The 26,935-nt window shown below is 40.2% G+C and overlaps 1 protein-coding gene across 1 annotated transcript in view; it reads left to right on the top strand.

Moving 5' to 3' along the window:
- The window catches only part of LOC126457273 (general transcription factor 3C polypeptide 1), a 368,859-nt gene that overhangs the window by 53,447 nt on the left and 288,477 nt on the right, over window positions 1-26,935 (top strand). The window contains exons 3-4 of the mRNA XM_050093437.1: window positions 858-1,051; window positions 6,309-6,451. Coding sequence (XP_049949394.1) covers window positions 858-1,051; window positions 6,309-6,451 — 337 coding nt within the window. The remainder of the gene's footprint in view (window positions 1-857; window positions 1,052-6,308; window positions 6,452-26,935) is intronic.

Genomic DNA, 26,935 nt, shown 5'->3' with positions numbered 1-26,935 from the left:
GTAGCATGGAGAGCTGCATCAAACCACAACACTAACTCTAGCAGTGTGTTTAAAGCAGAAGAAAACTAGATGCTGGTCCAGGGAATGGTTTAAAATGAGAGATAAATGTACAACTGAAAACATGTTAATGGAAATATTACATTCAGAACCTGATGATTACATCAATTTTCTGTAGATAGACAGTGAAACATTCAATAACTTATTTAGCATTACTTTGCCCTCGTATTGAAAAAGAAGACACAAGTATGCAAACATTTATTTCCTTCTACTTATTCCTCTAAGACAGTTCATTAAAATATCACAATGCAGGAACATATAACTAACATTATCTGTGGAAGAACCAGAGAACTTCAATTTCTTTTCTTTCATTCCACTTGTATGTGACTGTATGCCTAAAATATTGCTTTTGTTCATAACCTTTTCAAGTGTAATAAATGACTGAGGAAGATGTTATGCCTCTACCATTTTGGTAATTTTTAGTGCAATTTTGTTTTTATACTTGACTGCAGTTTCCATGGTTGTGGAAACTCATGATATAATGAGATCAATTCTAATAAAACAATTTTTCACTAAGCATATGTGGTGAAACACCATCACAAATAACATCCATTATCTTGTCAAACTTTCTGGCAAACATGTCAAACACGATCTATGCTCAACAAACATGTCAAATAGCACTGTACATGGTCAAATATTTGGCAGGCCTAGTTAAGTTGACAAAATGTTTGATCATTTACAGTGGCCTTTATGGACAGAAGCGGCCCACTAAAGACCTCAGGCTGCAATAATATTTGTATGCCAGTTGTGTATTAACCCTGATCTCTGGAAGGTTTTAAACTTATATTTTAATTTTGTAGATCTCTGGCTGAGGCTGAAAGAGCGACCAGGATTTGATCTGATTCTGGATGACTCATCAAAAGAATTCCTTTGGAAACTAATTAAAGAATTGGATGATGTTGAATTTTATGAGTTACATAAACCACGAAATCCATTGATAATATTTGATCGTTATAAATATGTTGATCCAGAACTTGGTACAGTTTTAGAACCTGTGAGTATTTCTGATCTCAAGTTTCAGTAATTAAATATCTAGTTTACATGTGTGCATGCTTCAGAGTAAGTGATCTTGTATCCAGCAGTGGGATGCCTAGTCAAGTAATGACATTTAATATTCAACCTGTTGTGTGTATTTTCTGACGCAACTGTTGTCATTCAAGCTACTGCTATGTCATATACTGGGGTAACACTCTAGTTGTAATTTAAATATGAAAAATTGCCTGCAAGTATTACATCTATTGTCTGCTTTGCCCTAATATGTCTGTGTAGTTCGGTTCCATTTTTTTGCATAAGGAAATACCATGTAAAACATTTTCTGGGTTATGTTAGCAGTGACTAGTGCTAGTGTTAGTGCTAGATTATTTAAGACTAAAAATTGTTTCAATGGAAATCCGACATTTTCTAGATTGTGTGATAGCTAACTCAGAGTCTAAGATATCAGTATTGAACTAATAATGTATAATACAAAATTATTTATATTCTAAGCCGTCCACTTCATCTTTACATTGAGAGCTATTACATAAACATGGATGAGGCAATTTGATAACAATTTAACTAGAGATTCCTGTAGAAGTAAAGCCTATTGTGCCTATAGTTGTTCCCATTTTTTTATATCACTTCATTGCACTTGTAACCTATTTCAGCCACACAACTGTTTCATTCTTTAACTCACCATCATAAGAACCAGGCAAATTAAATTGATGAAAGGTCTACAGATTTAAAATCTGTAAGGCACAAAATATTATTCTTTCAGAGCAACTGGCTTGGTATTTTGTTTTCATGACTGTGATGATGGAATATCTCAAATGTGCTGGACACTCAGACTTTTCTAAAATCAAATAATGTCCAGGTTGTAATCAGTTATTATAATTTGTAGTTCTCAATGAGATGGCCACAATAGTGGCTAAACAAATATTGCCCAAGCTGGTTATTTGTGCTTGTGCAATAAGACTCGCCCGCATTGCCACTTGGGAACCTGTTAGTAACATGTTTAAGAGATTAATATTAATAAATTATAAAACAAGAGTCATTACTTGAAAGAAAAAAATAATTATTCACTCTTACATGTGTTTACAATGACATGAACATCTTAACACACCAAGAACAGGAGGAGGAATGGTAACAAAGGAGGTGACAGAAGAAGAAAGACAGATAAAAGATGTAGATGACATCAGAAATTTAATGTAATCTATTTCTCTTCCTCCAGATTTTGAAACACCATGGATTCATAAGGAAAAAATGCTGATTTGTCACTATAGTACCTCCCATTTACAAGGTTAAAATCTTTTGACATCTGGTGTTTGATACTGTAGCAATTTGTTTGTCTGTTCCATATTTTACTCATTCGTACTTGACAACCAGTACAGAATGCATCATGAAGTTAACAGAAGTGCTGAATTGGTGTTGTTGTGGTCTTCAGTCCTGAGACTGGTTTGATGCAGCTCTCCATGCTACTCTATCCTGTGCAAGCTTCTTCATCTCCCAGTACCTACTGCAAACTACATCATTCTGAATCTGATTGGTGTATTCATCTCTTGGTCTCCCTCTACGATTTTTACCCTCCACGCTGCCCTCCAATATTAAATTGGTGATCCCTTGATGCCTCAGAACATGTCCTACCAACCGATCCCTTCTTCTAGTCAAGTTATGCCACAAACTTCTCTTCTCTCCAATTCTATTCAATACCTCCTTATTAGTTATGTGATCTACCCATCTAATCTTCAGCATTCTTCTGTAGCACCACATTTCGAAAGCTTCTATTCTCTTCTTGTCTAAACTATTTATCGTCCATGTTTCACTTCCATACATGGCTACACTCCATACAAATACTTTCAGAAATGAGTTCCTGACACTTAAATCTATACTCGATGTTAACAAATTTCTCTTCTTCAGAAATGCTTTCCTTCCCATTGCCAGTCTACATTTTATATCCTCTCTACTTCGACCATCATCAGTTATTTTGCTCCCCAAATAGCAAAACTCCTTTACTACTTTAAGGGTCTCATTTCCTAATCTAATTCCCTCAGCATCATCCGACTTAATTTGACTACATTCCATTATCCTCATTTTGCTTTTATTGATGTTCATCTTATATGCTCCTTTCAAGACACTATCCATTCCGTTCAACTGCTCTTCCCAGTCCTTTGCTGTCTCTGACAGAATTACAATGTCATCGGCGAACCTCAAAGTTTTTATTTCTTCTCCATGAATTTTAATACCTACTCCGAATTTTTCTTTTCTTTCCTTCACTGCTTGTTCAATATACAGATTGAATAACACTGGGGAGAGGCTGCAACCCTGTCTCACTCCGTTCCCAACCACTGCTTCCCTTTCGTGCCCCCTCAACTCTTACAACTGCCATTTGGTTTCTATACAAATTGTAAATAGCCTTTCGCCCCCTATATTTTGCCCCTGCCACCTTAAGTATTTGAAAGAGAGTTTTCCAGTCAACATTGTCAAAAGCTTTCTCTAAGTCTACAAATGCTAAAAACGTAGGTTTGCCTTTCCTTAATCTAGCTTCTAAGATAAGTCGTAGGGTCAGTATTGTCTCACGTGTTCCAACATTTCTACGGAATCCAAACTGATCTTCCCTGAGGTCGGCTTCTATGAGTTTTTCCATTCGTCTGTAAAGAATTTGCGTTAGTATTTTGCAGCTGTGACTTATTAAACTGATAGTCCGGTAATTTTCACATCTGTCAACACCTGCTTTCTTTGGGATTGGAATTATTATATTCTTCTTGAAGTCTAAGGGTATTTCGCCTGTCTCATACATCTTGCTCACCAGATGGTAGAGTTTTGTTAGGACTGGCTCTCCCAAGGCCATCAGTAGTTCTAGTGGAATGTTGTCTACTCCCGGGGCCTTGTTTCAACTCATGTCTTTCAGTGCTCTGTCAAACTCTTCACGCAGTATCATATCTCCCATTTCATCTTCGTCTACATCCTCTTCCATTTCCATAATGTTGTCCTCAAGTACATCGCCCTTGTATAGACCCTCTATATACTCCTTCCACCTTTCTGCTTTCCCTTATTTGCTTAGAACTGGGTTTCCCTCTGAGCTCTTGATATTCATACAAGTGGTTCTCCTTTCTCCAAAGGTCTCTTTCATTTTCCTGTAGGCAGTATCTATCTTACCTCTAGTGAGATAAGCCACTATATCCTTACATTTATCCTCTAGCCATCCCTGCTTAGCCATTTTGCACTTCCTGTCGATCTCATTTTTGACACGTTGGTATTCCTTTTTGTCTGCTTCATGTACTGAATTTTTATATTTTCTCCTTTCATCAATTAAATTCAATATTTCTTCTGTTACCCAAGGATTTCTACCAGCTCTCGTCTTTTTACCTACTTGATCCTCTGCTGCCTTCACTACTTCATCCCTCAAAGCTACCCATTCTTCTTCTACTGTATTTCTTTCCCCCATTCCTGCCATTTGTTCCCTTACGCTCTCCCTGAAACTGTGTACAACCTCTGGTTTAGTCAGTTTATCCAGGTCCCATTTCCTTAAATTCCCACCTTTTTGCAGTTTCTTCAGTTTTAATCTACAGTTCATAACTAATAGATTGTGGTCAGAGTCCACATCTGCCCCTGGAAATGTCTTACAATTTAAAACCTGGTTCCTAAATCTCTGTCTTACCATTATATAATCTATTTGAAATCTGTAAGTATCTTCAGGCTTCTTCCATGTATACAACCTTCTTTTATGATTTTGAACCAACCAAGTGCTGAATATTAATGTATTATTGGTGCAAATTTCTTCCTCTAGAGCAGGCAGTTCCAGCTTGTGTGCCTGCTGGTGAGCAGCTGGGTGCCTATGGGGGGCGTGGTGGGTAAACAGCTGATGCACGGATTATCGAACTGTTGCCTGTGTGACAGTTTTAAATCAGCTGAGTGCACACAGTTAGGGGATCTTTTTCCTTCATTTTTCGCCTTAGGGGAAGTAATTTGTTTTTGTTTACCCGTCAGATCACAGCCAGTCCAAAACATTATCTTACTTGGTTATATCCTACCTATAGCTATAATCCTTATAAAAGACCATCTGACTACCCTGTGAATACTTTACAAAAATCCTTCGCCTCCAGGATGGCTTTACATTCTTCCCCCAAATCTGTTCCCAATGGTTTGAAGCAATCAGCTATCCACAACCTTCTCAAATACTGTGACATAATCATTCTCCACACTGACAGGAACTTAAGTATCATGGCCACAAAACACATTGATTGCATGGCTGAAGGTTTCTGCCAGTGTTATGGTCACCCTAATTCAGGTTTTCTGTAGCTCTCATAAATGGTTTCAGGCAAATTTCGAATGGTTCCTTGAACAAGGCCACTGCCGATAACCTGTACTCTCCTCATTACAATTATTCATATGTCTCTATATATGACTTACATTTTTCCTCGTGTTAAACTGAGAAATCCTGTATCATTGTAAAATGATCCTTGAACAAATTAACTCCTAAAAAGTCCTAAGAAGTTGTGGTCCTTGATAAAATCAGTAAGTGGATCAAAATCATCTTTTTAGTGTCTCACCTAAGAAGCCAATAAAGAAAAGACTGAAACAATGATTTTGGTCCTCCAACATTGTTGCAGGGCAAAATCATAATGAGGTTCCTTCTTTCATTCTTTACACAAATGTCAAAATGAAAGACTTTAAGATAAGTTACCATGGAATCAGAAATCAACTAAAATTGCTTAATGGAAGAAAGCAATTGAATCATATGATTTTATACTAGTTACACAAAAGAGCTTGCTCCTCTTTGATGAGCAGTAGTTTCTTGTAGAATGTTTAAATGACAAAACGTTGCAAACAAGGAAACAGGTAGGGTTTATGCAGGGTTTATGGAACATATTTTGTGCTCATGTGTTATGAACTTTTTGGAGAATGAAGGGCTGTTGATAACAGCACCCAGGTTGATGTCATGTTCCTTGACCTACAGAAGACATTTGATACAGCTCCACACTGTTGCTTAGTGTTCCAGATACGAGTTTATAGAATGTCAAAGCAGCCTTGTGGCTGGATTGAGAATTTCCAAGTCAATACAAGTTAATGTGCTGTTATGAACAATCTGAAATGTGTATCATACTGTTCTTGTCAACAGCTTCAGTTTTTCACATTTGAGCTATTGTGACTTTATCTTAATACAGTGTGATTTGATGATATTCACTTATTCTTTGTGCTTGTTATACTTAGTCTGCATGTATGTTTTTTCAAGACCAAACAAAATGCAATCAAAATGGATTTCTCTTTTTTAATAGGATGAAATTCCAGAAGACATTTATCCATTTCACCAAATAGATGATATAAAGAATGGAGTTATGGGTTCTTGTTCAACATATCATTCAAGACGTCAACTAAAGGAAGACCTTGCTTCTCTGTCATACACAGACATTATTTCAAGGTAATTTTGAAAAAAAAAATAACCAAAAAACTAACAACTTTGTGACCAATAAATTATAGCTCATGATTCGAAACTTGAGTACTTTATTAATTGGCATATGGCTGATCAAGGCTATATATGAGGAAAAGAAAAGAACAGGAATTTTTGTTTCATGGAAGGAATTTTATTGATTTGTCTACATCAGTGTTATGCCCTTCAAAATGTTCCCCATTAGATATTATACACCCATGCCAGTGCCTTTTCCAATCCCCAAAACACTTCTGGAGCTTGATGTTTGGGGTAGCCTTAAGCTCTCCATTAGCACATTTTTAATTTTATCTATGCTTGTAAAATGAGGGCTCTTTACTGTTTTCTTTATTTACAGGAACAGAAAATAGTCATATGTGACTGTATCTGGAAAATTTCGGGGCTGGGGCATAATCACATTACTGTTTTTGACAGAAAATTCATGAACAATCTGTGAAGTGTTGCTGCTGCAGTATTGTATAAAAGGCATGAACTGTTTTACTACAAATGTCCCCCTCCCCACCCCCATCCCTTTCTTATTTATCATTCAACCTTGTGGCAAGAACTCGTGGTGCATTATTCTACTTGAATCAAAGGACACAGTAAATATAACCTTCACATTTGACTGCATTGGAACTTTTTTTGTCTTGTGATCTAGAATGCTTCCACTGCTATGACTGAACATTAGTGTCAGTGTCACATCTGTAAATTCAAGTTACGGCATCTGTTATAACACATGTTAGTAGTTCTGCATCATTGTTCACTTCATCTAGCTCTGCTGTTTTTGTTCAAAATTCAACAATTTTGGTGCAAATTTTGCTGTCGCAAATCTCACATCCAAAAGTCTGGACCAGTTTTGTGACAACCTCTTGGTATGCCAGTATCATCTGTGATGTCTCTGTTTGTGATTCGGTGATTGTTCAGAATCATTTCTTTAACATTTTTCCATGACTTCATCAGTTGGTGATGTGCCATTTGTCTTCACAATCATCTCCAAAACATTTATACCATTCATGAATACTTGTTCTACACTTAACAGACACCATAAAAAGCAGTATTTAACATTCTAAAACTTTGTTTTACTTTATTCCTTTCATATAGCAAATTTAATACAAATTCTGTGATCTAATTTTATACAAAATAAATAACTGTCAATACTGCCAAAACACTTGTAACACTTTTTGACAGCTGAAAACAGACCAAATATCCAATATGGCTAGCACTGAGCATATACATTTCATATGTTTACCAACACAACAATGAAAAAATTACACAAATTGGACTATACACCATGTAAAATTACAAAATTCCCATTACATTTTGAACATTTTTTAATGTAATTGAATGAATCTTTGTGAAATTGAAATTAGTTGTACCAGCTTGGGAGTCAAGTAATGTTTCTTTTATTTACCCTTCTACATGAATCATACTTTGCCTTTTACATTCTTATAGCAGTATTTTAGTAGCATAGCATCATACCCAATTGCAAAAATCTGCCAGGTTCAGTTTGTAACTAGTTCACGTGGTACCCATGGAATGTGTGTTATATGAAACGCATATTTCTAGAGCAGCCTTGAATATTGACTCTACTGTGCTGACAGAGGCATCCATCTGTCGACAATAATTGACACTGTTGCCTACTTGTTCCAGAGGTGAATTATGAAACACACACTCTGTTCATGGCCCATTGTAATTCATCAATATCTAATTGCTTTTCTGTTCATGCACATGACCTTTGTTGGTTTTCATTTTCCCATTTGCATTGACATTTTGTATCTATGAGCACATTTACTGTACTCTTAGGATTGGACCCACAGCTCTCAGAGATTTTACACAAAAGAAGTTTGTAATGCTTATGTACTGCACTGTGTAAAACAGCGATATGAAGTTTAAAGTTTGGAGACCTGTTAACAAAATCTAAATGTGGGTCATTGTAATAGTTCAAAATTGTCACTCAGCATTTATATGCTTGTGAGGCATGGGTGTACTAATTTGAGGTAGACAGTGTGACATTCATGCATTTAGATCTTCCCATAAATGCTCCTTATGTAAAAGTTAAGAGAGGAAGTAATGTGGAGTTTCTTCACTGCAAGTGAGAACATTCGTAAAGTAACTCTTGAAGAAGTCAGTGTAGCAGCAACATATTGATACACTAGAATATACTGTTCTATGTTCTTTGAAAGAATTCAGGAGAGGTGATCTCTTTAGGATGTTGTTCTGCTATAACAACAACTCCAACACAATCACCTCCGCATCCGCCTTGCAGTTCAGGTCTTACTCCATATGGCTTCTAAAATTGAAAGGGACTATCCATGATAGTCATTTCATTTCATCCTGAAAAGTTATATCTACCTATGAAATCTCCCTGAACAAACTGAGCGGTTTGGGAACAAGGATTAAGTTATACAACTCTCAGGAGAGTGCAAAGTAAGAATTTGCGAAGAAAGCTTCAGAAAAATAAGAAATTTTAATTATATTCAGACATAATTGTCATAAAGTAGTGTCACTATAATATAAGAAAATGTTTATTTGACACTACAGTAGTGAAGCCATAGTCACAGTACATACAATTTTTCTTTAAAAATGTGCTGTTACTATGGCTTCACTATTGTAGTGTCAAATAAACATTTAAATTTGAATTACTGTCCCAAAACAATCATTGCATATTTTTAGTACAACTTTGAGGTGTAAAATACTTGAGAATGATTGATTAATTATTTTAAGCTCATAAAATGCATTTAAAATGTCTGTGGTCAAATGTGGATGATTGTTGGAGTATAAAACTTCTTAAGAGGAAATTGTATTGCAGAATACAATCTACTAGAGTTCAAAAATTTCATGCTACATATCTGCACGGCCTTTGCAGAGCCAAGACTTGAAATGTTGGCATAGATGTGAATGGTGATTTTACATGTAATATATACATAAGATTTGAAACATAAATATAGTGATCTAGTGTCATTCACATATTATATAAGTTGATAGAATGTAGGCTCCACCAGATTTCACAGTCAAAAGCACAAAAATTGATTTAAACTTTCAGCATCAAAATTATTCTGCAAGGATCTCATAAAAGTGAGAAAGATAAAAATATTAACAATTTGTGGTCTCTTCCCTTGTAACAATGTATTCATAAAGTGTGCTTCAAAGTCATGCACACATGAAATGAGCAGTCGTTTTAAGGTTATAAGCAAACCTCAGCCTTGAGAAGAAAGTTACTTTCCAATTTCGACATTAAACAAGCCAACTGTGGCCTTCTCATTTATGACATGCAAAATTTCATTCCAGGTTGTCAAAACCACAAATTTCAATAAGAACTACTGATTTCATTTAACACTGTGTCCCTCCTTATATGGAAATAAGACTGCAGTTAACAGAGTCAGAGAACGTAGAAGTACAGTGTAGTCAGGAATGGATTGAGACAGGGCTGTGGTCTCTCCTCAAGTTATTCAATATCCACATACATAACAGAAACAGAAATTCCTGGATGTAAAAATGAGTAAAATAGGGAGGAAGATAACCACGTAATTGTAGAGCATTAATGCATGGTACACAGAAAAATGTAACAGAAAACCATTAACACTGTATTTTGAGCTCTTGTTTTTTTTGTAGTAAGAGTACTCGTATTCACACACACACACACACACACACACACACACACACACACACACACACACACACACAAAAAAAACCACCACCACCACCACACTGACATCCAAATGTACATGCTCATGGTAGCAGTGAGACCAATTATTGAATATCGATTATTGAAAATAGTTGCCTGACTGGATGGAGGGGTGGGGAGGTGTGTAGGGACAACATAGTAATAAGCATCTCAGGCATACAGAAACAACTGAAAGAACTGAAAACAAATGAGTCACCAGGTCCGGATGGGATCCCTGTTAAGTTTTACAAATAGTACTCTGTGACACTGGCCACTTACATAGCTTGCAATTATTGCCAGTCTCTTGCCCAGCGCATAGTCCCTTGTGACCGGAAAAATGCGTAGGTGACTCCTGTATATAAGAAGGGCGAAAGAATGGATCCGCAAAACTACAGGGCCAATACACATATCATTGGTTTTCTGCAGAATCCTTGTAAATATTCTCAGTTTGAATATAATAAATTTTTTTGAAACCATGGAGCTTAAGTCCATGAATCAGCATGGTTTTAGAAAGCATCACTCAAGTGGAATGTTAGAACTCTGCTGCAAGCAGGAAAACTGGAAAACCTTAAAAGAGAGATGGAAAAGAATCATATGGACCTCGTAGGAGTTGCTGAAGTAAGATGGTATGGATGTGAAGAGTTACAGTCAGATGAATATGTATTGTACTACTCAGGAGGAGAAGTAAAAGGAATGAATGGAGTAGGAATGATTATGACAAAGAAATTGACTAAATGTGTGGAATATATGGACTATGCAAATGACCGGGTTATTAGTGTAAGGCTGAAAGGAGCACAAAAAGATTTACTGATTGTCCAGGTGGATATACCAACTTCAGAACATGATGACCAAATTGTAGAGGTAACGTACAATGTAATAGAGAGAATAATGGATGAAAATAAAAAATGCTGCAAAATAGTAATGGGAGACTGGAACTCTATTGTGGGAAAAGGGAAAGAGGGAAACATAGTAGGCAGTCATGGTCTTGGAAAGAGAGATGATAGAGGTGAATGGCTAACTGACTTCTGCAGGGAAAGGAAGCTAATAGTGACAAATACATGGTTCAAGAATCACAAGAAGAGGCTCTGCACTTGGAAATCACCAGGGGATAAATACAGGAACCAAATCAATTTTATACTGGTAGAAGAAAGATACAGGAATGGAATCAAGAAGGTGCACAGATTACCAAGTGCATATATTAATAACAAACACAACGTACTTACGGCAGAAATAGAAATAAGAATGAAAAAACTGAAGAAAGCATCCATGGTGAAGAAGTGGGATCTAGAGAAGATAAGATCCAACAAAGAACAAATTACAGAAATGCTGTCACATGAGTTTCTAAACACATTATGAGACAAAAAAACCACCTGATAATGCCAGCGAGTACTGGAATGTGCTGAAAGAAGGAATCATTAAAGCAGGACAGCAAAATATAAGATATGTAAAAGGGAAAAGGGCAAAATAACCATGGGTCACACAAGAAATGATTTCCAAGATGGAGGAGAGAAGAAAATTTAAAAACATGAACACTGAAGATGCAAGAAAGTTGTACCGAAGGTTAAATAATGAACTGCGAAGAGAAACAGTGCACGCTAGGAAAAAATGGCTAAAAGAGGAATGTGTTGCAATTGAAGAACTGGACAGGGAGGGAAGATATGACTTACTATACAAACAGAGTAAAGACTATGACATGGGATCAAAACAGAGCAGGAAATGCTACTATGGAAATTTTGAGTAAAGACAGGAGGTAGTGTACAAACATCGTGACGATGTCTTCCAGAGATGGGAAGAATGTCTAAAAGAGCTATATGACACAGATCGCAAACCAGAAACTGGAATTTGAATCACTCAACAGTGTAAGTGATGACAAGAAAGGACCAACCATCATAATGGAAGAAGTAAAGTCTGCCATAGCTGCAATCAAAAATGGCAAAGCGGTAGGTACAGATATGGTACCGGGAGAATTATTAACATGCTTGAACCAAGATGAAATAAGAGAGATATTGAGGTTATGTAATAAAATATATGACAGTGGTGAATGGCCTTAGGACTTTTTGACAGCTGTAATGATTCTATTACCGAAATAACAAGGAACGAAGAAATGCAGCGAGCACAGGACAATCAGCCTCATTTCACATGCAGCCAAAGTGATGTTAAGAATAATTAATACGAGACTTGAAAAAGTAATGGAGGAGAATCTTGGCGAGAAGCAGTTTGGCTTTAGACAGAATATAGCACCAGAGAGGTAATAGGGCTCCTACGAATCTTGGGAGCAAGGCTTATTGAAAAGGAATAGACCTATACATGTGCTTTATCGATCTAGAAAAGGCATTCGACAATATGGCTTGGGACAATCTGGTGGCTGTAATGAGGGAAAAGAGAGTGCACTGGAAAACCAGAAGACTTGTAAATTCATTATATCTTAATCAAAAAGCTTCAATTAAAGTGGGAGGAGAAAGTACAAACTGGGTCAGACTAGGAAAAAGAGTAAGACAGGGATGCTGTCTATCACCTACCCTTTTCAACCTCTACTTGGAAAATATGATTGACCAATGCTCATTAGATGACAAAGGTGTAGAAATTGGAGGAAGAAGAGTAGGGTGTTTGAGGTTTGCTGATGACATGGTCCTTCTAGTCACAGGGGAAAAAGAATTACAGGATTTAGTGGACACCATTGAAGCTAACAGAAAAAATTATGGAATGAAAATTAACATAAAGAAAACAGAAGTATTGACACTAGGAGGAAATAAAGAAATAAAAATTATGCTGAATGGAGAAATATTAGAACATGTGCAAAATTTTAAGTATCTTGGAAGCAGGATTGACACGACTGGAAGTGCAGCACAGAAATTAAAACAAGGATAGCAATGGCAAAAGAGACATTTTATAAGAAAAGGAGAATTTTCTCTAGCAGTTTGGACAGAGAACTCAGGAAAAGATTCACAAAATGTCTTGTATGGAGTGTTCTTCTGTATGGCGCTGAAACATGGTCTTTGAGGAAGAAAAACAGAGAAAGGCTGGAGGCTTTTGAGATGTGAACATGGTGGATAATGGAAAGAATAAGTTGGCTGGACAGAGTAAAAAATGAAGAGGTACTGATAAGAGTGGGAGAGAAAAGACAGTTACTACATGTAATAAAAATAAGAAAAAGAAATTGGATTGGGCATATATTAAGGCAGAATGACAAACTGATAAAAACAGTTTTATTAGGTTGTGTAGATGGGAAAAGGAAGTGAGGAAGAAAGAGATTTCATATAGTGGATGACATGATGGACAGTACAACATACAGCAGCCTTAAGAAGGAAGCAGTGGATCGCAGAAAATGGAGTGGCAAAGGACCTGCTAATATACCAGAAAACATGATGATGATGATGACGATGATGTTGGCAATGACGATGATGTTGGCAATGACGATGATGTTGGCAATGATGATGATGTTGGTGATGATGATGATGATGACGACAATGACAATGATGATGACAATGGTGACTGTCATCTCAGGGCATAATGGGAGGTATCAAAGCCCTGGTGAAGGATGTGTTTGAGCTTTTCAAGGCCATAGTGACTCTGGATTATTAGGAGAGTGTCAGTTGGTGGCTGGTTAACACATTTACGGTTGTTCAAGGAGCAAATGGCACTGGAGGTTTGTTTATGAATGTGCCAGATAGGATAATGTCTGTCAATAAAGGCTCTGCTAAGGTTATTGGTATATTTCAACAACTCCTGCTTTCCACTGCAGTTATAGCATCCATGGGTAGCAAGGGTGTATCGAAGAGGCTTTTTGAAATGGTAAGGGTGACAGTGTCAAAGTGGAGATTCTGTTGGTGTGCTTGGTATGTAGGAAGGTGGTTCATTGAGTTGAGAAGGACCAGGTGAAGTGGATTTGGGAACAGGTATTAAATGTTATGGAGGAAGGAGCAAGGTTGTCCATGCCGTGAATCCACATCATAAAAATGTCGTCATTGAATCTGAATCAGACAAGAAGGTTTAGTTGCTGATTGGAAAGGGAGGATTCCTCCTTAAATAAGTTGGTATAGAAAGGAGCCATGCAAGTATCCATGGCAGTACCATGGATTTGTGTGTAGATTTGGCTACAGTAATTTGGCTAATAGTAATTGCGGGTCAGGCTCTGGTTGGCTAGGAGGATAAGGGAGAGGTGATATGTCTGCTATCAGTTGGACACTGGGAAAGGGTAATGTTCCATGGTAACACAAAGCCATGGACATATGGAATGTTGGTGCATAAGGATTTGTATCCACAATGGCAACAGGTTGTCTGGTAGTAACAAAACAGGAACTGCAGAGCGGTGGTGAAGGATGTGAGCAGTGTACTGAATGTAGGATGGGAGGTTACAGACAATGGTTTGGAGGGGTTGATCAACAAAGTCAGGGGATCATTCATCGAGAGCCTTGTACCCAGCCACCGTGGTATAGCCAGTGGGAGACCTGCGGGGTTTGTAGAGACTGGGTAGTAGGTAAAAGGTAGGTATGTGGGAAGCTGCTGGTATGAGAAGGGAGATGGATTCAGGTGTCCGGTTTTGAGATAGATCTAAAGCAATGAGGAGCTGCTGGAGGTATTTTTGGACTTCTGGGATGGGATCATTGCCATAAAGTTTGTACGCAGAGGTGTTGGAAAATTGGTGGAGACCCTTAGCCATAGTCTCAGTGATTCATGATCACTGCGGTAGGGCATTTGCCTGTGGGAAGGTTGATGTGGTCTGGATTGGTTATGGATAGCTGTGTGTTCCATAGGAGTGATGTTGGACTCAAGGAGGAGGCATTTATGAAGGGAAGGTGAGGTCAGGTTAGAAGTGGGGAATTCCTGAAAGATAACCAGCAGATGACTGGATGGAATAAGGGGGAGGATCACACTTGGGAGGAGGTTGGAGTTACAAGATTCTATGTGGGATTTTAGTTGCCTGTTGTCAGTGGATGGGCAGTGATGAAATGTTTCCACATGAAAAAATGAGTATAGGAAAGAAGGTCCTTTACAACTTCAGCATGTTTTAATTTAGGCTTTGAGCAAAAGGTGAGACTTTTAGAAAGTACTGAGATTTCTGCTGTAGTCAGAATTGTGGCAGAAAGATTGGCAACAGTGTTATGGGATGTGTGTTTAGGGGTAGTCTGTTTCATGGAGGATGGAGGAAATGTTTGGGGACATAGAGGGTGGTGTAAGTCAACAGCTCATGGTCAGAAAGCTGTGGGGGTTGCCGGAGGAGGGGGGGGGGGGGGGTAATCAGAATGTTAGACTTTGTGTTGGTGATAGGTAGTTTCACATGGGCATAGGACACAAGTAGCTGGGACAGTATCCTCGGGGTTATAAATGCTATTCCAACTGTTGGAGGGCAAAACTCTATTGCAATGTTGACATTCAAGAAGTTGTGGTCACAGAGTAAAAGGATTTTTCAAAAGTAGTAGAAGCTGTCAGATATGGTTTGAGCTTTGATTGTATGAGTATGATGGACTAGGTTGGTGAGGATGAGGGACTGATGAATTGGAAAAGACAAAGATTCTTGCAGGAGGATGTGTGGCTGCCAGAGATGCTAGTTTTAATGGTAATCCCATTAGGTGAGATATGATGCGCCAGGCAAAGTTTCAGAAAGAGGACGTGTGCATGGCAATTTCCTAGGGAAAAGGACAGTTTTCAGAATTGGCAGAAGTAGAATGAGCATGGATTCATGTTGGATGGTTGGTGGAGAAAAGAAGTGGCTGAAAATTTGTTAAAGGTGGTAAAAAATAAGAATGTTAAAACATATAGTCAAAGCATTCCTAACAGTAATAAATGGTAAATATTGTATATGGAGTTGCATAGGAAGTTATAAGGAAGTTCAGCAAATGTTTTAAAGAAGCAGAAGGTAGCAGCAACATTTGTGAATAGATATGCTTAATCAAAAATTGACATTGAAGTGCATGACAGGAAGAGAGAGAGAGATCATACTAATCATACTATCCAGTCATAGGTAAACACATGCCATCAGCTAACAGTCAGTCAGGGCAGCATGAGCTGGTAGCACACCATACACTAATGCTCTATAGGTAAGTGGTTGTCTTTCCTCATTTTATGTATTTTTCCAATCAAGAATTTCCAATAGTGTTATACATTATGGATTTGGCTCTCTTCCATTCTATGTGCTTTTACTTTTGTTATTAACTTTCTTTACTTATCTACAGCACATTTGTCCATTCTTTATTCCTTAATATGTCTACACTTTCTTGTCCTCTTTGGAACCTGTATTCAACAACATTATGAAAAGAGTAATTGCTGCTCACCAAATAGCAGAGATGCTGATTTGCATGATAGGCACAACAAGAAGACTGTCAGGAAGTGAGCTTTTGGTCAGCAAGACCTTTATTGGAAATACACAGCATATACACACACTCTTGCAAATTCAGCTCACAAACATGACCACAGTCTTTGACTGCTGAGGCCACAATGTGAACAGCAGTGCATGATGGGAGAGGCAACCACGTGGTGGGGGTAAGGGGGAGGCTGGGGCAGGGAGGGGGAGGGATAGGAGGATAAGGCTGATGGACGGAAAGTGCTTCTTGTGGGAGCGTACAGCGATGAAGTGGAGAGAGGATAGGGCAGCTAGGTGCAGTCAAGAGGTTAAATGGTGGACAGGGGGGTAGGGGGTAAAGGAGGGAAGTAGAAAGACTGTGGGTGTGTTGGTGAAATAGAGAGGGCTGTGTAGCACTGAAATGGGATCAGGGGAGGGGCTGATGGGTAATGACAATGACTAGTGAAGGTTGAGGCCTCTCCCATCATGAGCTGCTGCTTACAGTGTGACCTCAGCAGCCGGAGACTGTAGTTATGTGTGCATGAGTTGCGTTTGTGTGAGTATGTGTGTGTGAGTTGTCTATTTTCGACAAAGGCCTTGTTGGCTGAAAGCTCACTTTGTGACAGTCTATTTGTTGAGCCTATCTGCGACTCAGCATCTCTACTACATGGTAAGTAGCAACTATGCTTTTTATAATACTGTTACATGCCATTCTGGATTTTCCGTTGTTTGATTTTGCCTGACACCTTTTCTTACATCCTATGACACAGTGCTCTTTTCCTTGGTTACTATTTTCTAATACATTACTATCCTCAATGTCTGTCCTCCTTTCTCTTTTTTCCTGTGTTTTTCTTACAAACTGCACTGCATGCTCTACTTACAAGCCACACTGTATCACCCATCTTGGCCTCACACAATAGATGGCTACGAGAGCGCACTGATTGTTGGTGCAGCATCTCATGTCCCACATTACTCCTACCGATATCATTAATCCTGTACCTTCGAATTGATCACTCCTCCTGTGTCCCTTTCGTGTATTTTCTTATGTTATTGCCCGTACCTTCCTGTGCCACGTGAACTTATATCTCATCCTGTCAGCCACCCCCCTCCCCCAGTCCTTCTCCTCCCTATTCCAGTTTGCACCTACTAACTTCACCTAATATAGCCACATCTGCCAACCCCACTTTTTCACACTTATCCACCCACAGACCTGCAACCCACATTATAATCTTTTTAATTTTTTCTCTGATCTCATTGGGTCTCCACATCAGTTTCAGGTGGTTTTAGCCTTTCACTATCGACCTACTCCCCCAGATTTCATCCTGTTTCCCCTTACTTCATCCATTTCATCCTTTTCTTGATTTTTCCCATGTGTCAGGGTGTACCGTATTTACTCGAATCTAAGTCGCACTCGAATCTAAGCTGCACCTGAAAAATGAGACTCGAAGTCAAGGAAAAAAAAAATTTCCCGAATCTAAGCCGCGTCTGAAATTTGAGACTCGAAATTCAAGGGGAGAGAAAAGTTTTAGGCCGCATCTCCAAATCGAAACAAAGTTGGTCCATTTTAATATGAGACATATTTTAGGTTGAATGAATGACGATACAGCTACAGTAGTTTGGTTCGAGTCGTAAGCTTAGCAATTAAGCTTTACCAGGTAGCCTGCGTTAGGCGCTCCGTCCGTATTTATACGGGTGCCCTTCCTTTTTCACGTGCTTCGTCTGGTTTGAATTGATTGCTTATTTTGCTTTGATCTGATAAGTGCCGTTCTCTTTGTTATAGGTGTTTACGTCACTGTAAGCTGAAAATGCATTACTGTACTGTGTCATGCATTGTTTGCCGCATTCTGATAGTGCGTGTTTACGGCCTGTCGCCGCTCACGGCATGGTTTGCTTTTGTGCGCGCTACCGCCGTTTACAATTAAAGAGAGAGGAATCGTCTCATTAGCGAAACAATGGCAAGAGACTGCTATTTGTTGTTACTTACACTGCTGCTTTCTTTGATAATGATCAACAAGTACCAAATAATAGACTGCGTATGATAGAAGATGTTCTGAACGAGAGTTTAGCGAAAATTTTTCTCCGTTTGAAAATCTTTGCAGGCGCCTCGTTAGTACATTACATTCTGCACAGAAATTAGAGTCGTCTTAGATTTAAAAATCTAGTCAATTGCTGTGCTTCATTTCTGACTGTATCACTACTAGGCATAAGAATAATACGAATATAAACATGACATGATATATGTATTCTCCCGCGTTTGCTGTTCTCTCACTCTAGTTTCATAGTTTATTAGGCAGACAGGATTTAAATGAGATACCAGCAAACATGAAACAATACATGGCAAAATGTTTATATTCATATTATTCTTATGGTGACAAGAATACTGCATGTGATTCACAATTCATAAAAGTTCCTATTAGCAACCATCTCTTCTCACAGGTAGGAAAAAATTCAGAACGTAGAGTTGGCCATATTGACAAACAGTCTTGCCAGTCGGATTTTCGTAGTACATTGAAATTTTGCAACATCCGAAGATGAACAATACGGAATTTGTATTTACTTCCTTAGATAATGTATGAAAATGCAGTGGTCAAAACTCGGGGCAGAGAAAAAAAGCTCGTCTTCCACCTTTTTTTTTAATTTATTTACTGACGCAGAGGATTTGGTGCCAGTATTTATCTTTGTGCCTGCAAAGCATGCCTGTGTAGCGCTACATATATTCGACGGCAGAAGTTAGTTGTGGCGGCACCCACCAACATTTTTCAGAACTTCCGCTTGCTTTGCACTCGATTCTAAGCCGCAGGCGGTTTTTTGGATTACAAAAACCGGAAAAAAAGTGCGGCTTAGATTCGAGTAAATATGGTATTTTTGTGAATTTTTTGGATGTATTTGTACATAATTTACGTATTTTTACGCATTTTTATCCATCACCATGGATCCTTGCTCCTTCCATCTGTGTCAAAACAGAAAAGTTTCCTTATCCCGATCCTGTACCCAGTCCCACATACTGTTCCTGCATTGTTGCTTGGTTCATGGAATCCCCCCCAAATGGCTTTACCATCAAATTACCCATCTCCAGCTGCCACCCTTCCTTCCACAATGACCTACATCTGTTCATATTCCGGCAGTCCTCAAACGTCACCAACATAGCCATGCAAAAGCATATCAATCAGGCCCAAACCTCCTTTCAATAACTCCTCTCCATCCGCAAAATTCTCCTGTTGTGGTATCCCAAATTCATGGATCCCGTATAACACATTGAAACTCTTGCCCTCTAGGAACTAGAGTAACATGCACAATTCCAACTCAGAAAACTCTCCATCCTGTTCGCTTCCTACTCCCACCTTGGACTACCACTATCCACCACATCTACAACAACCTCCAAAGCTCCCCCACACCCCCTCATAGCTGACAGTCCTGTCTTACAGAGCTATTACATTTACCCCACCCTCAAAAACTCCTTCCCACCACCATACAGTATCCAGAACCCAAACAGATCCAAAACACAGTCATGAATCTTTCCTCCATTAACTCACCTACAAACCCTACCACAGTGACCCCATTACAGAAATCCAGCAGGATCTCCAGTCTCTCATCGAATCCTTAGGCCTATCCCAGAACCTCTCCCCAGAGTCCATCACTCTCGTCACCCCACCACTACCCGCACCCCTGACTTCTACATGCTTTCTAAAGTCAATAAACCGAACCACACAGGATGCTCCATTGTGGCCAGTTACTGTGGCCCCACTGACAGAATCTCTGCTCTCGTAGGTCAATACCTTCAGTCTATTACCCGCAACCCACCCTCATACGTAAAAGATACCAATCATTTCCTCCATGAACTCTCCACACTTTCTATTCCTTTACAACATGGTGCCCTGCTCGGCACTGTTTAGGCCACCTTCCTTTATGGTATTATCCCTAATGTCCATGGCCTTACCGCTATTGAACACTACCTTTCTCAATACCCAACGAATACCAAACCTACAACCTCCTTCCTCGTTGAAGGCATTACCTAAAAACAAATCTGGGCTACGCCTATGCCAACCCGCATGGTGCCATCCTATGCCAACCTATTCATGAGTCATGTAGAGGAATCCTTTCTAAATACCCAGAATCCCAAACCCCTCACCTGCTTCAGATTCATTAATTACATCTTCATGATCTGGAGGTGAGGACACCATATCCACATTTCTCCAGAACCTCAACACCTTGTCCCCCATTCGCTTTACCTGGTTCTACTCAGCCCAACAAGTCACCTTCCTTGATGTTGACCTCCACCTCAGAGATGGCTACATCAGTACCTCTGTCTATATCAAACCTACTAACCACCAGCAGTACTTCCACTTCAACAACTGACACTCATTCCATGCCAAGAAGTCCCTTCCATACAGCCTATCCACCTAAGGCCGTTGCATCTGCAGTGATGAGCGAAATATACTGAGGGTCTCAGTAAGGCCTTCACCGACCCGCCCAGACTTTAATAAAAGCAGATCTCCCATGCCTTATCTCTCCAGTCACTCACCACCCCCCAAAGTCCCACCGTCCGCCACAGCAGAGCATCCCCCTCATGATTGTGTACTACCCAGGGATGGAACAACTGAATTGCATTCTATGCCAGGGTTTCAACTAACTCTCATCATGCCCTGAAAGGAGGAACTTTCTATCCGCTATTCTTCTCACCCCTCCCACAGTGGTATTCCGCCACCCACTGAACCTCACCCATCCCTTCACACCCAAGCTCCTAAACCCTTGCCGCAGGGTTCATGTTCCTGTAATAGACCTAGATGCAAGACCTGTCCCATACATCCTCTCACCTCCACGTACTCCAGTTTAGTCACAAGCATCACCTATCCCATCAAAGGCAGTGCTACCTATGCAACCAGTCATGTGCTTTACAAGCTAAGCTGCAACCACTGTGCTGCATTCTACATGGGCATGACAATCAACAAGCTGTCTGTCCGGAAGAATGGCCACCGGCAAACTGTGTCCAAGAAACAGCTGTGCCACTGGCAAACTATGTCCAAGAAACAGCTGTACCACCCCGTTGCAGCACACTGCCCAACACAACATTCTTCATTTCAATGACTGCTTCACAGCTTTTCTTAATTGTGCAGGTGGGAACTCTCCCTGCAATAAATCCTACGTTCCCACAACCCTCCTGGCATCAACCTTCGTTAGTTATTGTCCTTACCCATCAGCCACTTTCCTATTCCCATTCCAGCACTACACAGCTCTCTGCTCCACCAATCCAGCCACAGCCTTTCTACTTCCCTCCTTTTCTGCTACCCTCGCCCCTCTCCCCCCCCCCCCCCCCCCCCAAGTCCCCCCCTGCCCTTTGTCCAACCTCCTGACTGCAACTGCACCTAGCTGCCATCGCCTCTCTCCGCCTCGTCCCTGTACCCTCCCACAAGCAGCACTTTATCGACACCCAGTCCTACCCTGCTATCTCTCCCCCTCCCTTCCCAGCCTCCTCCTTACTCCCACCACATAGTTGCCTCTCCCATCATGCTCTGCTGCTCGCAGTGTGGCTTCAGCAGCCAGAGACTGTGTTCATGCGTGTGTGAGTTGCGTTTGCGTGCGCTTGTGAGTGATTGAGTGTGTGTGTGTGTGTGTGTGTGTGTGTGTGTGTGTGTGTGTGTCTATTTCTGATGAAGGCCTTGTTGGACGAAAGCTCAATTTTTGACAGTCTAATTGTTGTGCCTATCTCCGCTATAGGATGAGTAGCAACTATCCTTTTCATAATATTGTTACACTCCATCCTGGATTTTCCAATGTTTGATTGTACCTGCATTCAGAACACACACAGGTCATCCTCTGTTGTGCAAATTGAGCACTTGCAGCTGTAACAGCCCACCATACTAATAACTGCCATACATCAACTCCCTGTTGTCACAGTTGCTGCTCCTTTTGAACATTTAATTCCAATTCTTCTTTAAATTTCCTCCACTACTAACTCTTGCTGCCATACTTGACTGTTAGCTGATCTCGTGCATTTATTTATGACCACTTTATATAACTGTCCTTCTTTTTTCCTCCTCCCCCCCCCCCCCCTCCCCCAGCAAAATACCAACCACACATCCTCATTCTGAAATCTTGTCAGTCACATGGTATTCTGCCCAATGGACTTAACATTGAAACAGGCATCTTAGACTGTTTCAAATTCATGAGTCCACCACTCTTACCAGCTTGGTCCATCATAATCATACAATCAAAGCTCAAACCATCCTTTTACTCTGTGACTACAATTCCCTGAATGCCTTCAGTGCAATAGAGAGTCTTGCCCTCCAGTAATGGGAACAGCATTCCCAGTCCCATTCGAGAAAGATGTCTCAGCTATGCTTGTCCTTTGTGTGCTTGTCACTGCCTATAACCAAGTAAAAGCTTACCATTCTATTTCAATCCTCCTGTCATCCCCTCATAGCTCCCTGACTATGCCTTGCTGACTTACTCCACATTCAATATCCCCAAAAATTTCGTCTGTCTTCCATGATATAAACTGCTCCTAACCATACATCCCATAACACTGTTTTCAACCTTTCTGCCACAACTCTGACCCCTGCAGAAGTCTCAGTACTTCGTAAAGGCTTCACTTTAGCCCAAAACCTAAATTCAAACATGCCAAACCTGTTAAGGACATTCTTTCCTTTAACTTATTCTTTGCATTGGAAATATTTCTTTACCATTCATTCCACTGACAACAGCAAACCAAAACCTCACACAGAACCTTGTATAAAACAGTTGTAACCTTCCTCCAAGTGCAATCCTCCTCTCATTCCACCCAGTCATCCCATGGTCATCTTTCAGGAATTCCTTACTGCTAACCTAGCCTCACCTTGCTTTTCTAAGTCTTTCCCCCATAAGTCCAGCATCACTACTATGGAACAGGCAGCAATCCATAACTTGAAAACCAATCTGGGCATTATCATCCTTCCCACAAACAAATGCTGTACCACAGTGGTAATGAATCATAGTGAACATCCTTCAGGGTCGCCACCAATTTTCAGACACCTCTGCATACAAACTATACAACAATGATCCAATTCCAGAAGTCCAACAAAACCTACAGCTCCTCCTCAAGGTCTTAGGTCCATTCCCCAAAATCCTGAATCCATCTCCCTCCTTACACCAGCAAACTCTTTCACTCCTACCTTTTACATACCTCCAAACTCAACAAACCAAACCCCACTGGTCTCACCATTGTGACTGGGTACAGTGCTCCCAGTGAACAATACTCTGCCTTTGTATACCAACACTTACAAACCATTATCCATAACCTCCCATTCTACATTCAAGACACTACTCACTTCTTTCACCACCTTCCCACAGTCCCTGTCCCATTACCTGCAGACACCTTCTTGTCACTATATATACGACATCCTTGTACACCACCATCCCCCATGACCACGGAACATTACCTACCCCAATAGCAACCTGTTACCAAACTCAACAACACCGAGCGAGGTGGCGCAGTGGTTAGCACACTGGACACGCATTCGGGAGGACGACGGTTCAATCCCTTCTCCGGCCATCCTGATTTAGGTTTTCCGTGATTTCCCTAAATCGCTTCAGGCAAATGCCGGGATGGTTCCTTTGAAAGGGCACGGCCGATTTCCTTCCCCATCCTTCCCTCACCCGAGCTTGCGCTCCGTCTCTAATGACCTCGTTGTCGATGGGACGTTAAACACTAACCACCACCACCACCAAACTCAACAACTCTTTCCTAGCCTTCATATCCAAACACATTCTGACCCACAGTTATTTCACTTTCAGAGGCCAAATCTGTAAACAAATCTGTGTTAGTGTCATGAGTATTCATGTGGTACATTCCTTTGACAGTATACTTTGACAGTTGTCACCTGTTCCTTATCAGAACATCTCTTTTGTACAGCTTTGCCACCCGTATATGCTGCATCTGCAGTGGGAAGTGTATTGTTGCAATATACCGATAACCTTACCAGAGCCTTTACTGACAGACAGTATCCTATCTAGCTCATCCATAAACATATCTCACATATAATTTGCTCCTCTTGACACCAGTAAAGCTGCTAACCAGGCACTGACCATCACTCCTCTGACAGCTCTGACCTTGGAAAGCTCAACCACTTCTTCCACCAGGGCTTTGACTACCTTTCCCTGAGGTGAGGGATATTCTACAAGCATCACCCAAAGTATTGTTCCATCACCCACACAACCTACAGATTATCTGTGTCCACCCCTATTCCAATCGTGCTTCCAATCCTGTACTGCATGGATCATTCCCCTTTGGTCAGCCCAGGTGCAAGATCTGTCCCATACACCCACCCACTGCCTTCTACCACAGTCCATTCACAAGCATTTCCTATCCAATAAAAGGGAAGGTCATTTATAGGTGCAGTGATATATATGTGTATCAGCTCTGCTGCCATTACTCTACAGCACTCTATGTGGGCATGACAAGTCACCAACTGTCAACTCACATGAAAGGTCACTGCCAAATGCTGGCAAACTGCAAACTTGACAATCTAGTTGCCAAACATACTGCGCACCACAACACTAATGACTTCAACTGTTGCTTCCTTACAATGGCCATTTGGATACTCCTTTCCAGCAGAAATTTCTCTAAACTACGTAGATGGAAACTGTCTCTCCAGCATATCCTGCACTCTCGCAATCCTCTCCACTACCCTCCCCCCCCCCCCCCCTCCCCCACTGCATCACATTATTTTTTCCCTTCTCTCTCTGTCCGTACCACTCCTTCCCCTTCCAGATTTAGTACTGCCTTCATCCACCATTCTTCCTCCTCCTCCTCTGCTGCCTCCAATATGGCCACTTTCACACACACACACACACACACACACACACACACACAGAGGCTTCTTCCCCTTTATCACTCCTCTCCCCCTCCCCCCTCCTTTTCCTTACTCTTACTCTTTCTCTTCCCTATCTCCCTCTTCTCCACCACCTTCCTGTTCTCCTCCTCCCCTTGATTACCCCCTATCAATCTCTCTAAGCTTTATATGCTCTACTCTGTGAACTCCTTTCACTTTTCATCTTGTTGTGCAGCTACCGAGTCATATGGCTAAAGACCTGCCTCACACTACCCTGCTATCCCCTCCTTACCTCATGCATTCTTTCCTACCACCATCCCCCCCTCCCCCCTCCATCTACCTAGGCAATTACTTTCAATAATTTATATTCAATAATCCATCTCGCTAGTACTGCAAGCATGTACATTTGTGTGTGTGTGTGTGTGTGTGTGTGTGTGTGTGTGTGGATGTGCACACACATGTGTGTTTGATCTTATTTTACAAATCTGTACCTGCAGCTAGCAGTAAGGTACATTAAGCAGATTTTTGAAAAATTGAGTTAAAAGAGACAATATAAAGACTTTCTATTTTGCTGATCACATGTTTGTGCTGTTAGAGACCAAAAACGACTTGGAAGATTAGTTGAAGGCAGTGGATAGCATCTTGATAAAAAAGTTAAAAGATGAATAACATTTAAAGTAATACAAGGTTAAAGGATGTAACAGATTTAAGTCAGGTGATGATGTAGGAATTATATTACACAATTATTCAGAGATTTGAAAACTAGTAGGTGAGTTTTACTACTTGGGCAATTTTTGTCCATAAATCAGTGTTGATTAAGAAAGCATTGCTCTTGTGAAACTCGGACTGCCCTTTTCTCACAGGATATCCTGTGAACTATGGAGGAAGAGCAACAGTCAGTTTGCATATTCTTAGATTTCTGGGACACGTTTGACATGGTGCCCCACTTCAGACTGTTAACTAAGGTATAAGCATACAGAGGTTTTTAAAGATATATGAGTGACTCAGAGGCTTCTTCAGTAATAGAACCCAGTATTCGTGCTCGACAGCAGGTGTAAATCAGAGACAAGGGTGTCATCAGGAGTGCTCTAGCGAAGTTTGATAGGACCACTGTTTTTCTCTGTATACAGGAATGATCCAACAGATAAAGTGAGCAGCAGATCTGCGACTGTTTGCTGATGATGCTGTAGTGTACATAAAGGTGTCATTGTTGAGTGATTTTAGGAGGATACAAGATCATTTCAACAAAATTTCTAGTAGGTGTAATGGAGGCAGCTTGCTCTTAAGTTAACACTTTGGGCCTTGATCCATAGCGCATGAAGCTCTATCACAAGGCTTAGCTGTTTTTAGTGTATTTTAATTTACTACAACTCTTAAATGGTTTTTGTTATAGTAATGAAATTACTCTTATTGAAAAGCCTGAACTTTCTAGTTTGAAGCTGTGTCTAATCCTTTGTTCTTTTAATTAATATTTGCTTTCATGAAACTTTCAATTATAGCATTGTTTTTGGAAAGAAGAAAAATTGGTCAAGGATATATGCACGTAATGCTTAGAAGGGAAACTACATTTTTTAAACAAGAATTTTAATAATTATTTATATTTTAAGATGCAGTTTTGGTCTTTGTATGATAAATTTTGAAACACGGTAGTTTGCAGAATGCCACTTTGCATTCACTACACTAGTAGCTTGTGTCTTTGCGCCACACTTTCCCAGTAAGCTTTTTGC

This window comes from Schistocerca serialis, chromosome 2 (assembly GCF_023864345.2).
Source record: "Schistocerca serialis cubense isolate TAMUIC-IGC-003099 chromosome 2, iqSchSeri2.2, whole genome shotgun sequence".
Lineage (NCBI taxonomy): Eukaryota > Metazoa > Arthropoda > Insecta > Orthoptera > Acrididae > Schistocerca > Schistocerca serialis.
Note: the sequence above shows the minus strand (reverse complement) of the source record. Positions and strands in the feature narration are given on the sequence as shown.